The 17637-nt window shown below is 33.9% G+C and overlaps 1 protein-coding gene across 1 annotated transcript; it reads left to right on the top strand.

Moving 5' to 3' along the window:
* The first annotated feature begins 2490 nt into the window (after positions 1-2490).
* On the top strand, positions 2491-15671 carry LOC148610962 (uncharacterized). The gene is made up of 6 exons (XM_088590930.1): positions 2491-2753; positions 4715-4858; positions 6053-6133; positions 10180-10377; positions 10868-11014; positions 13894-15671. The coding sequence occupies exons 1-6, from the start codon at positions 2565-2567 to the stop codon at positions 14086-14088; spliced, it is 954 nt and encodes a 317-aa protein (XP_088447056.1). The 5' UTR covers positions 2491-2564; the 3' UTR covers positions 14089-15671.
* The last annotated feature ends 1966 nt before the right edge of the window (positions 15672-17637 follow it).

Below are 17637 nucleotides of genomic sequence, written 5' to 3' on the forward strand. Positions count from 1 at the left end.
TCTAAGAAGTAATAATACAGTATCACAGGCTATCCCTTATTTAACGTATTCCAGGCCATTTAGGCGAAAGAATGTTACTTCATACCCACTAAAATTTCCGTAAAACCCACAATACGTATGTGATAGATTAGCATTTTTTAAATGGTGTTGGATGCATGTATGCCAATCACTCAACGTAGTTGCTTCTTTGAAACCATATAAGTATAAGAATCATGACAGCAACTAAAATCATATTAACACTGTGACAATTTACACAAAAAATATACCATTTACGTGCTAAAATGCGTGATAATCTGTTTAAAAATTCTTAAAATTTCCCTTTTTTAATATTTTGTCATCTTCGGGACGATTAAAACATATTTGCTAGACAATATGATTGATACAAGAAGATCTCTATGTAAATGCCAGATCGATATTGTGTATAGTTTGTGTATGCTATAAAGAACCAATTTCTTTCACAATAGGGCAGATTTTAGTGGGTAGAGGGTACCATTATTTCGCCCAAATGACCTGGAACACGTTTAATTGTGCATTGGCTTGGCTTAATGGAAAGGCGAGATGTTATACATTAATATATTTGATCATACAAAAGCTTGTTTGAAGTAGGTACTTTTAAAAAGACCATTACAGGTGAAATGGAAGAAAACATGAAATTCCGAAAATTCCCCAATTATTGAAAAATTCTTTATTGTCACCTTGAAACTGAAAAATACGCGCCGCCTGAAATGACATCGGTTACATGCTTAAAATTTAGTTCATGTTGAGATATTCTTTTCATGGGTGGGGTTTTTCACCTAATTGGACTTGGAAAAATTCAAATATTTACTACTCGGGCTCCTTAGAAAGCTAAGACCCTATATAATTATATTTCATTGTATAAAAGCTTTTCTTTTATAAAGTACGGTATTTGAAAAAAATGCCAATTACCGGTGAAATGGGAGAAAATATGAAATTCCAAAAATTTCCCTTTTTGTGAAAAACTCAATATTGTCGCACTGAAACTGAAAAACATGCGCCTGAAATGAAAAGATCGATGTGTTGGATACATCGATAATTGAAACAACAATAACCAACTTGCATATCTATTGTTCACCGTTTACATGCCACAAATTAACATTTTAGTTCATTTTGAGGTATTTTTTCATGGGGAGGGGTGGCAATTTTTCACCTAACTTAACTTGGGAAAGTTCAAATATTTATTACTTGGGCTCATTTGGAAACTAAGACACTATATTTATCTACTGTATCACACAAAAGCTTGTTTAAACTACGATATTCTGAAAAAAGGAAATAACGGGTGGTATAGAAGAAATTATGAAATTCTGAAAATTCCTCTTTATACGATTTTACAGTAATTGTCACCCCCAAAAAGAAAACATAAGCACCTGAATTGATCAGATATGTTGGGTACATCATTATCTTAATCATGATTTCCTAAAATATGAGTTTTACGTGTCGGTATGCGTCGAATGTGAATTCTGTATGACACTATGACCGGTTTTCTAGGGGTAAGGGTAATATTTTAAACTTTTTTTTTGAAAATTCTTCCCTGAAAATTAGTATTTTCGTGGTTTTCTCCATATAAGAAATAAAATTATCTATCGAATGATACCATATTTTAAACGTTTTAGTTGAGCAACATCTTGTAGAGTCGAATTTATATGACTTTTTACGGAAAAATCGAAAACCCCATTTTCGCTTTTTTGGATAAATTCTTACTATGACAATCGCCAAAATTCATCAAAAGAACTTCAGAAGTATCAATTGTGATAATACTAGACAGAAATACCAAATAAGCCATTATTAATGAAGCATAAATACTCTAGCGGTTTTGACATTGAAAAATATGTCTATTCAAGTGATTTTACGGTGGGCTAGGAGTTCATTTTTTTTTCATTTTACCCCAAAACTCTAAGTGTTACAGCAAGGATCTATATTTAACTCCTCGGTTACAGCAAGCTGAGATGTTGGGCTACATGGTGGTATATACATTTCAGTTTACTTCCTTTTGTAGAAAGAAGTTCGGAGAATCTAAAAACGTAAAAATGGATTTTTGCCTCAACGATCGAGGTATAAAAAGTAACAAAAAAATAATAATAATAAAAATACGAAAATGTTTCAGTAATTTTTTTGGTGACAAAAAGATTCGTAAATGGGAGGTACCTGAAAATCATATTTTGGTTGATGAGTGGGGTGCACAAGGGATGTTTATCTCACGATTGATCTAGTGTCAGTATGATACTATGCATATAGTATACGTATACTAACGCAGGTGTGTATGTTTTAAAAGTCTCGATTAACGTTATTCATAATAACTCCCTGGCTCAAGTAATTCGGAAATATTCTATTCTATTCAATTCTTTTTTCCTGGTTAGCCCAAGGATTTAAATAGAGATCCTTGGTTAGCCTTTCATACACGATCGCGATTTCAAAGACATTGTATAGTTTGACCGATCTCCGGATTTCTTACAGATACTGACCGGAATGTTTTCATTTTTACAATTTTGACCCAAATTCTGGCGTCTGGCGGGTTCCTCGAAAACAATAACAAATAGGCCCGAAAAATGGAAGTCAAGGCCATAACAGATTATTTAACGTCACTGAATTTTGACGTGCTGCTACCTTTGTGCATTTTGTTATTTCTGTTAATCGCTATTTGGGGAACTGATATGTGGCAGAACTTTTTTACTATCACCTTTGGTCTGAAAGGCATGGTCTTGTTGCTGTTTCCAGAGCGAGTTGCTGAATACGTGGTAAAAGGTTTTTTTACAATGAAATCCTTGTCTGAATGTAGTTCACGCCACTAATAGTTCACATTACAAAATTCATGATCTCGTGTACTTTCAACGTGTAGTAAAATGCATGTATAAAGAAATAATTTACACATTTACAATTTTTATACATGTAAATCTGTGATATTGGTATGGTTTGTTTTAAATTACCTTTAAATAAGTGTCGTAACCCCAAATGAAAGCTTCCAATTTTATTTAAAGAATGGCTCAATTATTATCTAAAATAAGATAACTCATTTCCCAAAGTGAATGGTAGTATAAGAGTAATCAAGGGAACCAAGGTTATAGCCGTAATCTAAAGAATGTAATCCAGGACAAAGACCAGACATGGAAAACAGACATACACAACAAAGAACATGAAGTAACTAAAATCATACATACAAAGTAACAAAAGCAAATGAGCAACTCAGACTCCACTAAAAACTGAGAGCATGGACCAGGTGCACCGGTAGGGTAAGCATCCTCTGCTTTTCTAGAAACACCCGCCGAGTTGCTTATAAAAAGTCAAGTCTGGGGTAGACTTTGAGGAAAGGAAAACTATGACTCGTTGAATAAATCAGTTTTCATGGTGCAGATGGACACACCATAACGATCCACGAGTTCATGATGACGACCATAAAACTTCTGTAGTGATGACTTCAATCTTGTAGCAACATAACCCTGTTCCACAAGCCTATTTGTTGGAGTTTTAGCATGTTGCAAAAAGTCTGCGTAGTTTCGGCAAGCTCTGGCATAACGTATGAGTTGTGATATGAACACTCTATACACAGGTGCCAAAGGGATGTTGCCACAGATGAAAGGAAAGTTGACTATTCTGAATGAAAAATCATCACGTTTGTCGTAAAGTTTGGTCAATAGTTTTCCTTTAACATCGATTTTTAAGTGTAGGTCAAGATATGAGGCTGACTTCAGTGTCTATAGTATCCTTTATCTCAAGTTCTTTTGGGTAGATGTGATCGTAATTCATCGCAATATCTCGCATGGCAAATTTTATTATACTCGCCACAGCGACTTGCCGTCTATACTGCTATTGAAGTCAAAATTAGATAAAAAATACATTGATTTCACAAAAGCAGGGGAAGCTACAGCTGTGAACATCCTATGCACCCTTAGACCATTTTTTTGTTGTCAATTTAAAACAAATTTTATGATGATTGTTCAGATTTTGAAGAAGGAGTTTGAGTTTAAAATGAGGAGGGAAACTGCCCTCGAAGGTGGGGTTACCCAGTTGAGTTAAAAACCAAGGCATATAAAACAACGATACCACAAATGCAGGGAAACCTACAGCTATGAAACTCCTTATATACACCCTCATACCGTTTCTGATCAATTTTAAACATAATTTATGATGATTGATTGGGTTTAGAAAAAGGAGTTTGAATTTTAGATGAGGAGGGAATACCGCCTTCGAAGGTGGGACCAGGTTGAAAATTTGATAGAGATGAAGGTCTCAAATCGAGGTATTGATCAAAACAAAACATTGAAAAGTCAAGAGGCAACTTAAGGAGGGATATTTTTATTTTTTTATCAAAGCATATGGGTAAGAATACCTACATTTATCATGATTAAATGTTGAAACGATGGAAAATGTCCGCCATTAACAGGGCACGCTCAGCATCAACGAAATGCATCATGGGTAATCTTGCTGTATATTGCCCCATGCAACATATTTATTATCGTACTATGTAAAATTGTGCGAGATTCCCATCCTTGCAATACAAATGTATATAAATCCTTGCTTTTTGCTTTCTTATACTTGACTATATTAATACACAAGTAATTTTAACCTTAAATTCAAGTTTTTAAATTTACTTTTATTCTAAACTTTAGAAAAAATGTAATGCATATTTTCTGATTATAAAGAGAATGGGTTTTACATTACATAGTAATTAAACTATACCTATTTTCTTTTTGTTCTGTAGGTTCTGAAGCCAGCAGATGCCTTACATCTACAAGAACTAAGATGTCTTGGTATCCTGTTGCTGATAGATTTCTTCAGTCATGTTTTAACGAGGAGATCCAATGATCCAACTGTTAAATCTACACTGCTATGGTCTAGGACTTTGGTAAAGTTCATGTTACTTCATACTCCCTACATGTACTTACAGGTTACTTCATACTGCATTCCCTACATGTACATGTACTTTCAGGTTTCTGATATCAACTACATACTATGAAAAGGTTGAACATACCTAATATTTCTAGTAGAAAAAATTTACTAGTTTTTCTGGAAGATGACCTTAAATGAACATACTATAGAATTGTAATGTAGAAAACATAGGTCTTTGAACTTGATTTGAAGATAGTTAAAGGTTAATAAATGTAACTTTGATATGGATTCTGTGGGGATTTTCACTATTATGCAAAATATCAAAAAACTAGTAGAAATAATTTCTTCTAATTTTATATGATGAACACTTAACCGATACTCTTTCATATTTCAAAAAGAAAATTCCCCCCCCCCCTTAAAAGAGACTTATATAATTGATGTTTTTGATTAAAAAAAAAAATTCTTTCAAAATAATTTACATGTAAACTTACTGTTTTTACATAATTTTTAACATTAATAGTTCATTGAAAATTTATATATGTCTGTATGATTTTGTAAGATGACAGAAGAGAATGCTTAGTGTAATACATGTAGGTATGATCTACCTTAAGTGAATATACACAGAATTTTAAATTTAACACTTTAAATTCTATCAGGCTACATTGTACATGTACATATTTAATTCTCAGAAGTTTGCTTTTCAGTAGTTCTATTAACCTCAAATTTAAGTTGTGTCAGAGCAAATGTAATGTGTCACAAATACATTTTTGGCTGATTAATGTATGGCTTTATATGCTATCACTTCAGAAGGGAAAATGTTCAATAGGATCTGATTAAATATTTGTCTACGAAGTGATCTTTGGCTGATTGTTTAATTTTGAGTAATATAAAAAAAGAATATGCAGGCAAAAGCAAAGAAGCTAATTGAAAGAATTTGATGCAGTAAAATACATTGTAGTCAATGTATTGAATGTTACATATAGGTACATGTAGGTACATGTAGTTGTCTATTTTGATTTTGTTTGTTTAGTATACATTAAATCATGTATTACATGTAAATGTTTTGTAGTGTGTTCCACTTTTAATTACAGTTTTAAGTAACTATAAATCACATTTAGTAGTAGTTCATCTTTCATTTATAAAAATGTTTTCTAATGTGTATTTTGTTTCCAACTTTTTTGATGAGCTCAGTATTTATGTTTTTTTTCAGTTTTTTTCCCTCCATGCTGCATTGGTATACACTACCATGCAATCAGCTGTGGGTAAAGAAATGAATAATATAAATTTAAAGGTATGTAATAGAAAAAAAAAAGAGAAGTGACAGTTATGTTTTACTACTTTGTTTACATGTCACAATGTACATGCAGGGATTTTCCGAGCGCTCGTCACTTTCGTCATTGGCGAAAGCCTTTTTATATTCCCGAAAAAAAATTTGGTTACTTTCGTCACTTAAAAAATCAAAACGTATAATTTTTATCGCCACTAAAATTCGATTCTTACTACAATTAAACGACAAGTTTACGACCCAAGCCAATTAACTGTCAATTAAATGATTTCACCTTAATCCCAATAAATTGGTGTCGATGTTTACACAGGTAATCCTATTGAAGTGTAACTGCGTAATTGAATGATAACGAGCCGACAAAAGAATTATGATTAGTTAAAATTACGGCTTGTGTGTGACATTTTGAGCTGCTCATACTCAAATTCTCAAGAGACATAAATAGATAGGATGAATCTATTTTCGTCATTCTTGTACATCGTCATGATTACAAATTTCTTTACTTCTACACGTGACCCTGAGTCACAGGTCACACAACCAAAAACCCAAAAATCTACAAAGAAAAATTCAAAGAAGAATGGTCAAAGATATTTCCAGCTATTTATTTTGACCAAGAGCAGAACGCAATGTTCTGTTCAGATTGTAAAGCTGCCAAACTCACCAACACTTTTACGATTGGATGCCAGACACTACTGAAAGACAACATCCAAAAACATATCAAAAGCGCCGATCATAAAAGGGCCATTGAGACCAAAACAATGAGGAGCAACTGGGACCAAGGTGTAGCAACTGTACACAAAAGCCATGAAAAAGACGTGATTGCTACAATGACCAGTATTCTGTGGATGGCGAAGACAAACCAACCGTCATCCAACTTGACCGATCTCAACGATCTTTTAGATCATCATGTATGTGGTGATTTTATAATTCTATTTTTATATTTTAATAAATAGTTATCATATACATATATCCTTCTCAGCAGGTTTTTGAGGGTCTGTCTATTTTTGATCCTAAGTTAGTGCCTTCTAGTGGTAGTCAGGAGTTGTTGTCTTACGGGAAAGAGCATGTTGAGTTTCTTTGTAGTTACTTTGGACAGGATAGGGATGGTCACAAGGCTTTGATCGATGAGGTTCAGTTCAGGGAGGAGTGGCTGTTGTTTAAACATGTCTTGACTGGTTATAAGGATGTTAGAATTGATTCTGTTATTTCTTCTGTTCTGGCCAAGGATTCTTTCTTGTTGGACTTCCCTAATGTTGGCAAGCTTCTTTCTATATGTCTGCTCTCTGCTATTTCTTCAGTTGACTGTGAGAGGGGCTTCAGTAGATACAATCTCATCAAGACTTACCTTAGGAACAGGTTGAAGGTTTCATCAGTTGATACTCTCATGAAGTTGTCTCTGCATCCAGTGGGCTTCAGGGATTTCAATTATAGAAGAGCTTTTCAGTTGTGGGCTCTTGTCAAGGATAGGAGGATTCTTCATTATTAGTTCTGAGTGTTTTATGGTCAGTCAGGGACATTCCAGTCTCTGCTTTAGTGCTGGAAGACAGTGCTATTTTTATGTCTATAGATATACATGTATGTATTAACAAATAACCAACACAAAGTTTTATCTATATATTTTATTATTAATGTACTTTATACTTTTTATTGTTACTTGATGCTGAAAAAGAAATAAAATATATGTAATAAATATGATTGACTTTGTTTTTATTATTCTTGAAATTTGAAAAATACCCGACCGCAAAAGTGACTAAAGCCTTTCAAATCCTGGGAAAAACCCTGTACATGTACATGTGTACAGCCAGTGTACCAGGAATTACATGTCACAGTGTACATGTGTACAGCCAGTGTGCCAGGAATTACATGTCACAATGTATATGTGTACAGTCAGTGTACCAGGAATTTTATCATATATGAAAAAGTGATTTCTGTTTATCTTACGTCAGAAACTTTTATTATACTTGATGAATAACTGTTTAGTCATAAGTTTTTGTGTGAATCAGTCTTTGTCCTGTTATCATTTTACATGTAGTTAAAAATATGTTCCTAATTTTTGCGACTTTGAGAATGCACACATCTGCAGGGCATAATCTCAGATTTAGTGAATAGAAGTGACTTCTCCCTTCCAGGAGTGATAGGGAGTAGTGAGTCTGGAATGGGAAGAAATCATATTTCACCGCTAGACTATTTTATCGCATTGATATGAAGTTGTATCTCAAGAACATGAATTCTGATAAATAATAAACAAAAAAGATAACTTTAATACTGTAATTCCACTTTTCGCAAATGAATAAGTACATGTACGTTGAATTGAATATAGTAAGTGATCAGATTGTCATTGAGAACTTGTTTCTTATAGTAGCATGTTCTTAAAGTCTTATGATGGTCTCCACTGTCATGTGTGGTCTCTACCTGAAAAAGAAGAAGATAATTATGTAAATCATCTCTGTTCTGACATTATGATGAGTACACTTGTATTGTAATTGATACAAAGCACCCATCAACTTGCACAGACATACACGTACATGTATGTTTACATGTACATTGTTTAGTGGGATTGTTTTCAAATGATAGTTATAATTTAAATTGATAAATGAATGACTGCATCTTAATATGGTAGTCTGTTATCCAATAAATTTCCCTGATTTTTTTTATAAGTGATAATAGTTAGCTTCATTATCTTTATTTTATCGAACAAAGTGTCACTTCAGACCACTCATACACATGACTATGATCCAAGCTGAACCTACCAATTATTATTTTTCTTTTAAAACCATTGAAATCACTGTAAGAGTCTCTCATTAATTAAATAAATTAATTGTTGTTATCAAATTAAAAATTTAATCAAGGAACACAAAATGTACATGTTCCTTACCATTTATGATTTTTTCCTTTGATTTTGAACTCAGTAAGTTGAATATGTTTTATTCAAATAAGTTCTGCTGGTTTTATCTATGATCCAAGTTGCTAGAAGAGGTGAAATATTCACCGGATTGCTTGGAATTAATTAAAATTTACTGAACTTTTTCCTATTCAAGTTTTCTCATCGTTACAAAAATTGCCCCCATTTTGGTTGTTTAATACCTGGAAGGGCTAGAGTTATCTCTTTTTGGTCAAATTTCTCGGCGACTTCACTTTTCTTAAAAAGAACACGAGCTGGTGACTTTGAACTATTTTTAGCTCACCTGGCCAAAGGCCATGTGAGCTATTGCCATCACTTGGGATCTGTCGTCATTAACAATTATAAAAACTCTTCTCCTCTGAAACTACTCAATTAGAACTAAATTTGGTATGAATGTCCCTTGGGGTATCCTGCATAGAACAGGTGTTTCGATTTTTGATTCGTCGAAAATCAGGGCTGCCATTACTAAAAATAGAACATAGGGATCAGACAATAGTTTTTTGCATATATCTCCAAAACAGTTAGGTTTAGCTAATTTTTGACTCAGGTAAAAGTGTTCAGCATGATGAGATCTATCTGCAGTCAAATTTTCGTTTCAATTCATTAAGCTGAAATGATGCTTTTGATAAGTCCTACCAAAGTCTTTCTGAGTCAAAATTGTTGGACAGCTCCTTGTTAAATTTATTGCACTTGAAAGACAAACTTTAGCCAGACAAGTGATTGAGGCTCCTGAGAGCCTCTTGTTAAAAAATCTTGGCAACTTTAATCTCCATTTTGCCACGTAGATTACGCCCAGATCTGTTGTGTTATCAATTCCACACATATGTAGTGCTATAAATTTCTTAATGCAAGTTCTTCTTATTGTGATTTTAAGCCATTTGCATTTTGCACAATGATAGAAACATCACAATAATTTCTGGATTAACAACACCTAGTAAATATGACTTCTAGAATCTGAGATGTGGTGTTTATCTATATTTGTAGTATTGATTGATATCTATACAGGTACAAGTATTGACAATGTAGAGGCTAGAGCTGTTGTTAAATATTACTAATCATTGTTCATTTCACAAAAATTCTTATGGTAAAATGAGAATTTTGTGAAATCATCTGTTTTTCATTCCATGATTACATGTATTTATATTTTTTTCAGAGGAGTGATTTACAGCTATACATGTATGGGCTGTTTACCATTGGGTACCTTTACTATTCTATGACATTGCCAGATTGGGGTGGATATTCTGAACAGGATGCTACAAGTAGAAGGTTCCACATTAGAACTGATTTCTTCATTTGGTTTGCCCATGGAATGTTGACTTTTGTCTTCCCCAAGATTGCTTGTCAGTTTCAGGTAATGATCACTTTGTACATTGTCTACTATTCTATTTCAAAACATTATGATATACATGGATCAATCTGTTGGAATTAATGAAGAAATTAATCTGTTGCCCTTTTTCAACATATTTTGCTATTTTTTTATTTTTTTGTTATTTCTTTCAAAAATCTTCTCTTCTGACACTACTTGACCAATTTGGGGTTTATTGATCTGTCCAAAAACATGGCTGTCGTTACTAAAAATAGAACATATGGGAAATTGTACCTCGAAATGTCATACCATTAAGTGAACACTAGGATTGATTTTGGGGTTGTGACTAGAACCATTTATGAATTAGAGGCCACTTTGATTCTGGTCTAATTCTTATCTTGTGTCAAATATTTAATTGGAATCAAAATTCACAGCTGTTTAAAGCTTGAATGGTGTGTCCATACTGCCCCAACTTAACAATTGAAATTTAAATGTATATGACATATCAAAGATTATGATTTTTTTTTCTTTTCAGACAACATTAAATGAACTAGATAATGCTCATGGCTACCTGGCTCGTGCAATGGGAGTTGGATTTCTGGTTATGTCACTTGTAGCACTGAGAACATCAAACTTCTTCAGTGAGGAGGATAAAAAGGTCATCTTGTTGTCACATGGTATTGTAAGTAATTTGTATATACATGTATAAAGGAGATACTCAGTGGATTATTAGTAGCTTAGATAATCTTGTGTGATGTCTGTTATTCTGTGCTCTCTGAATGGGGGTGCAAATATAAGTTGGTTTCAGTTCCTTTAATCTTTTTTTTTACCATTTGTAGGGGGACTGTCTTGATTTGCCCACTTTCATGATTTTACTGTCTGGTTAGTGATAGTAGTAATCATGTAAGACCATTTAGTTCTACGGGTCCTTTCACTAAAAATAGTTATGTGGTATGAACACAGGTACACACTGATGAAGGATAAGGCCTTGGTGATACAGGTTAGTTGTAGATAACAGATGGGTCATTGTGATGGAGGTTAGTTGTAGATAATGGATGGGGCCTTGGTGATTAAGGTTAGTTGTGGATGTAGGATGGGGCTTTGGTAATTGAGGTTAGTTGTGGAAAAAGGTGGGGCTTTGGTGATCGAGGTTAGTTGTCGATAAAGGATGGGCCTTGGTGATCGAGTTTGGTTGTAAATAAAGGATAGGCCCTGATGATCAAAGTTACTTGTGGATAAAGGATAGGCCTGGTGATCAAAGTTACTTGTAGATAAAGGATGGGGCTTTGGTGATCAAGGTTAGTTGTATGTGAAGGATAAGACCTTCTGATCAAAGTTATTTGTAGATAAATGATGGGGCCTTGGTGATCGAGGTTAGTTGTGGATAAAGGAATAGGCCTTGGTGATCAATGTAGATGAAGGATAAGGCCTTCTGATCCAAGTTAGTCGTAGATAAAGGATGGGGCCTTGGTGATCGAAGTTAGTTGTAGATAAAGGATGGGGTTTTGGTGATCAAGGTTAGTTGTAGATGAAGGATAAGACCTTCTGATCAAAGTTTAATTGTAGATAAAGGATGGGGCCTTGGTGATCGAGGTTAGTTGTGGATAAAGGATAAGGCCTTCTGATCGAATTTAGTTGTAGATAAAGGACGGAGCCTTGATTATCAAGGTTAGTTGTAAATGAAGGATAAGGTCTTCTGATGGAAGTTAGTTGTAGATAAAGGATGGAGCCTTCTAATCCAGGTTAGTTGTGGATAAAGGAATAGGCCTTGGTAATCAAAGTTACTTGTAGATTAAGAATGGAGCCTTCTGATCAAAGTTAGTTGTAGATAAAGGATGGAGCCTTCTGATCGAGGTTAGTTGTGGATAAAGGAATAGGCCTTGGTGATCAAAGTTACTTGTAGGTAAAGGATGGAGCCTTCTGATCGAAGTTAGTTGTAGATAAAGGATGGGGCCTTGGTGATCAAGGTTAGTTGTAGATGAAGGATAAGGCCTTCTGATCCAAGTTAGTCGTAGATAAAGGATGGGGCCTTGGTGATCAAGGTTAGTTGTAGATAAAGGATGGGGTTTTGGTGATCAAGGTTAGTTGTAGATGAAGGATAAGACCTTCTGATCAAAGTTAATTGTAGATAAAGGATGGGGCCTTGGTGATCGAGGTTAGTTGTGGATAAAGGATAAGGCCTTCTGATCGAATTTAGTTGTAGATAAAGGACGGAGCCTTGATTATCAAGGTTAGTTGTAAATGAAGGATAAGGCCTTCTGATGGAAGTTAGTTGTAGATAAAGGATGGAGCCTTCTAATCGAGGTTAGTTGTGGATAAAGGAATAGGCCTTGGTAATCAAAGTTACTTGTAGAATGGAGCCTTCTGATCAAAGTTAGTTGTAGATAAAGGATGGAGCCTTCTGATCGAGGTTAGTTGTGGATAAAGGAATAGGCCTTGGTGATCAAAGTTACTTGTAGGTAAAGGATGGAGCCTTCTGATTGAAGTTAGTTGTAGATAAAGGATGGGGCCTTGGTGATCAAGGTTAGTTGTAGATGAAGGATAAGGCCTTCTGATCCAAGTTAGTCGTAGATAAAGGATGGGGCCTTGGTGATCAAGGTTAGTTGTAGATAAAGGATGGGGTTTTGGTGATCAAGGTTGGTTGTAGATGAAGGATAAGGCCTTCTGATCCAAGTTAGTCGTAGATAAAGGATGGGCCTTGGTGATCAAGTTAGTTGTAGATAAAGGATGGGGCCTTGGTGATCAAGGTTAGTTGTAGATGAAGGATAAGGCCTTCTGATCCAAGTTAGTCGTAGATAAAGGATGGGGCCTTGGTGATCAAGGTTAGTTGTAGATAAAGGATGGGGTTTTGGTGGTCAAAGTTAGTTGTAGATGAAGGATAAGGCCTTCTGATCCAAGTTAGTCGTAGATAAAGGATGGGGCCTTGGTGATCAAGGTTAGTTGTAGATAAAGGATGGGGTTTTGGTGATCAAGGTTAGTTGTAGATGAAGGATAAGGCCTTCTGATCCAAGTTAGTCATAGATAAAGGATGGGCCTTGGTGATCGAAGTTAGTTGTAGATAAAGAATGAGGCCTTGGTGATCAAGGTTAGTTGTAGATAAAGGAGGTAGCCTTGGTGATCAATGTTAATTGTAGATATTTTAGATGTTATGTACATACACGTTTATTAATAAAGTGAAAGTTGTAAACACATAAAATGTGTTTTATCAAACATTTTAAAATTAACTTGGTTGCTTTGCTTAAAATCATAATATTATTGTAATGTAACATGGAACTAATTTGATTAGAAACATTATATATAAACCTTGTGCTCTAGGCCAATAAAGTGACTTCGTCTTCTGGTTGTGTCAACAACAAGGTTTCGAAAGGCAGTGATTCAAAATTGTGTAAAAAATAGTTTTGGTCTTTTTAGTGGAGGAAAACATATACACTGGGTTCAGACCTGTAGCTGATGTACATGTAGTTTATTAATTCATATTCCACAGGAAGCATCATTTACATGGATAATAAAGACACATACTAATCTTTACCAAAATTTTATATGAAATGCTTTCTGTTTCAGGGTAATATATTGTTCTTAATGACAATGGCATTCTGTCAGATGTTTACTAAAGTTTTTTCCGAGTGGCATCTTTACTATGGTATGAGTTTTGTTACAGTTACAGCCATCAACGCCTTCATGGGATGTGATCTAATTAATATGGTCAAGCTTGCTCGACTTGAGCTTAAAGGATTCTTCTCGAACAAAGATGACTAAACATGACGTTTTATGAAATTTGACTTCGTTACCGTACTAAATTTTATAATACATGTACATCCTAAAAAAAAACAACAGTTGAAATACCATGTATGTGTGCAATAAAGGGATTGTTTTTTAAGAAAATGTATAACTCATAATAAACAAAGTTTTTTTACCTTGGCAGTGTGCTAAAGGATAGTTCATGATGAAGTAGTACCAATTGGGCATATCATCTAAAAAGGATATTTCTTTTAACATTGAAAATATTATCTTAAATTTAATTGCATAACTTTCAAGGATTTTCTAATCAAAATGCAAAAGTGGGGAGTTGCAATAATAAAGAGAAAATATACAAAGAAATATATATATGCCATAAAAGGGTTTGACAAAGTGTATAGAAGAGTTATTTCTGTTGGCATTTTTAGTTGAAGTCATTTTTGAAGTGTTACAGATTTAGTTGTTATATTTTTATGTGATTTTGAGTTGTTGATTTGGCCATCATTATGCTAACGAGGATGTAGTAGTTTGTTTTTTTCTCTATGTATAATTGCACATGCCTATTTTTTTTTTTTTTACAAATTATGATGTTGTGTGTAAAATGCATAATGCTTACAATTTCCATGTGTAGGTCAAGGAACTTCATGTGTACATACTGTTTTTTTAGAATGTAACATTTAACAATAGTAGCTAATTAGACTAAGTTACTTCCTATTTAAAATCTACAATCTGGTACATGTACCACCAATTCTACTATGTTGTCAGCAGAGGCATAGTGATACCTTATAGTCTCAAAATAGTAAAGATATCACTTGGAGGTGATTGTCCTTACTTATTTCTTTCATTTCTCTTATAGTTTTAAATTGCTAGTTTGATCATTTGGTTGACTACATTGTATTTGTCTTTTAACAGTTTGAATTAACACGTAGGTGCCATATTGTACATCTACATCATTCACTGGCAGCAAGCATTACTGTCAATTCTGAAATTATTGTGTTTATTATACACCCCTCTTTGCAAGTATATACAAAAAATGTAGTGATAGGGGTGTCCCTTCTTCTGGCCTTCTGTTACATAGGGGGATCCATCTCTTATCTGTAACTCGTATATCACTAAATGGAATTAAATGAAACTTTAACAGTATCTTTATTACATATTCTCATTGTGCACCTCTTATTTTCGATTATGATCCATGTCAATATGAAGGTTATCAGATGGGGAAGTGGGAGGTTAAAAAAAAAAAAAAAGTTTTTCTAGTTATTGATTATTAGTGGTGATTGAGATTTCATCTGAGCAAATGTTTGATTATAATGTAGTCAGAATTTCAGATTTTTGGTAAAAACACATTAATTTCTAGGTTATCAGTATGTTATATTTGGCAGCTAATAAGATGTATAGTATTTAAACCAATCAAAATGGTTTTTGTGTTCTAGAAAAATATCTTTTGATTTTAAACGTATTTTTTTCCTATGCACATGTTCTAGTGCTCAAGGTGTTTGATATTGTTTTTTTTTAAAACCTGAAATAATAGACTGTTATTTTATGTCTTCAGGTACATATCTTAATGCCACTTTCACTAATAAAAGTATTTTCAATACATACAATACATCTAGTTTGTTTAAAAGCTCACTTGATGTTATAGGATGAACTGAATTCCATCCCAGTTCTTTATGTTTGATGTTGGAGGATGAACTGAATTCCATCCCAGTTCTTTATGTTTGATGTTGGAGGATGAACTGAATTCCATCCCAGTTCTTTATGTTTGATGTTGGAGGATGAACTGAATTCCATCCCAGTTCTTTATGTTTGATGTTGGAGGATGAACTGAATGCCATACCAGTTCTTTATGTCTGATGTTAGAGGATGAACTGAATGCCATCCCTATTCTTTATGTCTATTTGCGTCTAATTTATTTGCCCTCCAGATAAAGAACAGTATTTTTGTACAAGTTCAAGGTTCACAAACTTAAGATCAATGGGTGATGACTTTGATCAGACATAAATGGAATAATGAAACAATTATCTTTGCTACAAACTCTGAATCAAAATACCATATAAAGCCTTCAACAAGGAATGATGCTAACACTAAGGTAACCTATAAAGATAAGTGGTATGCATACATAATACATTGCAAATCATTGCTGCTACAGTGGTTTAAGCTTGTCTCTAGTCCAGGAGGTTAATGGGTTGGATTCCTGACCCAGTCAAATCAAACACTAAAATTAGTAGTTACCGCTTTTCTGCATGTGACATAAACTATAATAGGAGAGTGATGAGTGGTTGACTCAGATAATGTGTTCATGCTAACCTCTTTCTTCTGTCAGCTAGCACAATAAAATTAAAGCATAGCAGGTCAGACTAATATAAACCATGGTGTGTTAAACTGATCTAACATGCATGTATCGGTCATACAAAGTAAAATCACAATCAGTTGTAATACTACATTGATGTTACACATTCATCCTTATTCAATAACCTAGGATGTACAGAATGATGACATGTACAAGATAAATATTCAATGGTCAAGGTCGTCCTTTCATTTCGGACTGCTAAAATTTAAAAGTTTTTGGCATGTGTACCAAAAACTGCTGTGGACGGCACTATTTGCTGTTTTTTCTTTAATATACAACTGATTCTTGTATAAAATGGAATTTGCGTTGATCTTATGTAAATTTTCTTACCAATAAAGGAAAGTTAGTCATAGAAAAATGATACAACATTTTTTCCTAAACATCATAATTGACCTTTGACCCCATTTTGTTAAAAATGTGACCACAACTGATGCCTACAGCATCATAATTTTCAAGACTACAATTACAGTCAAGTTCAGAAATCAAATTAAAAAAAGTAATGAAAATCTAACCTGAAATGATATTTTTATCTCATCATAACAGTCAAAAACTAGAACAATTTTAGGCAATGATCACCTACTTGATACCTGCCCTCCCACATTTGATAACATGCCCTTTTCAACCTTCATATTGCTTTGGATCAAACCTAAAATTGGAGGTGCACATTGGGAACATGTAATTGAGATTTTGTGAAAGTTTCATTCAATTCCATTTAGTGGTATAGGAGGAGTAACGGATAAGAGATAAGAGATGGTTCCCCCTCCCCTGTGTAACGGAAGGACAGACACCCCTACTACTATATACTTAGTAAGTAGAGGGTATAGTAAGACAACATCCATATAATGTGAGAACTACTGTCTGGTCATTAAGTTCAGTGTAAAGAAAATACAATAGCTATGGAAACTGTACAGAGAAACAAGATTATCAAATGAAGCAGTAACTTAGATTATCCTCAGAGACCAAGTTAGGAAAACAAACCCTGAAATACAGGAGATAACTTGCTGAAACCTTCAAAATAGTTAATATAGACTAAGAACATCTTTACTCTAGTTAAATTTTAGAAAAGGTCACTCCTTCACTTTGATAAAAATAGAAGAAAATACAGCTGGTTTTAGTAGTAAACCAATCAAGTAAGGTAATAGTCTACAGCTTGCTGCTACACTAGTCAATTACAGAACTAGCTATAGTAATGTTGTATCCATCGGCACTGTGAAAACTGA

This window comes from Perna viridis, chromosome 7, assembly GCF_037379345.1.
Source record: "Perna viridis isolate PV_CMFRI_1.1 ecotype Kerala chromosome 7, ASM3737934v1, whole genome shotgun sequence".
Classification (NCBI taxonomy): Eukaryota; Metazoa; Mollusca; class Bivalvia; order Mytilida; family Mytilidae; genus Perna; species Perna viridis.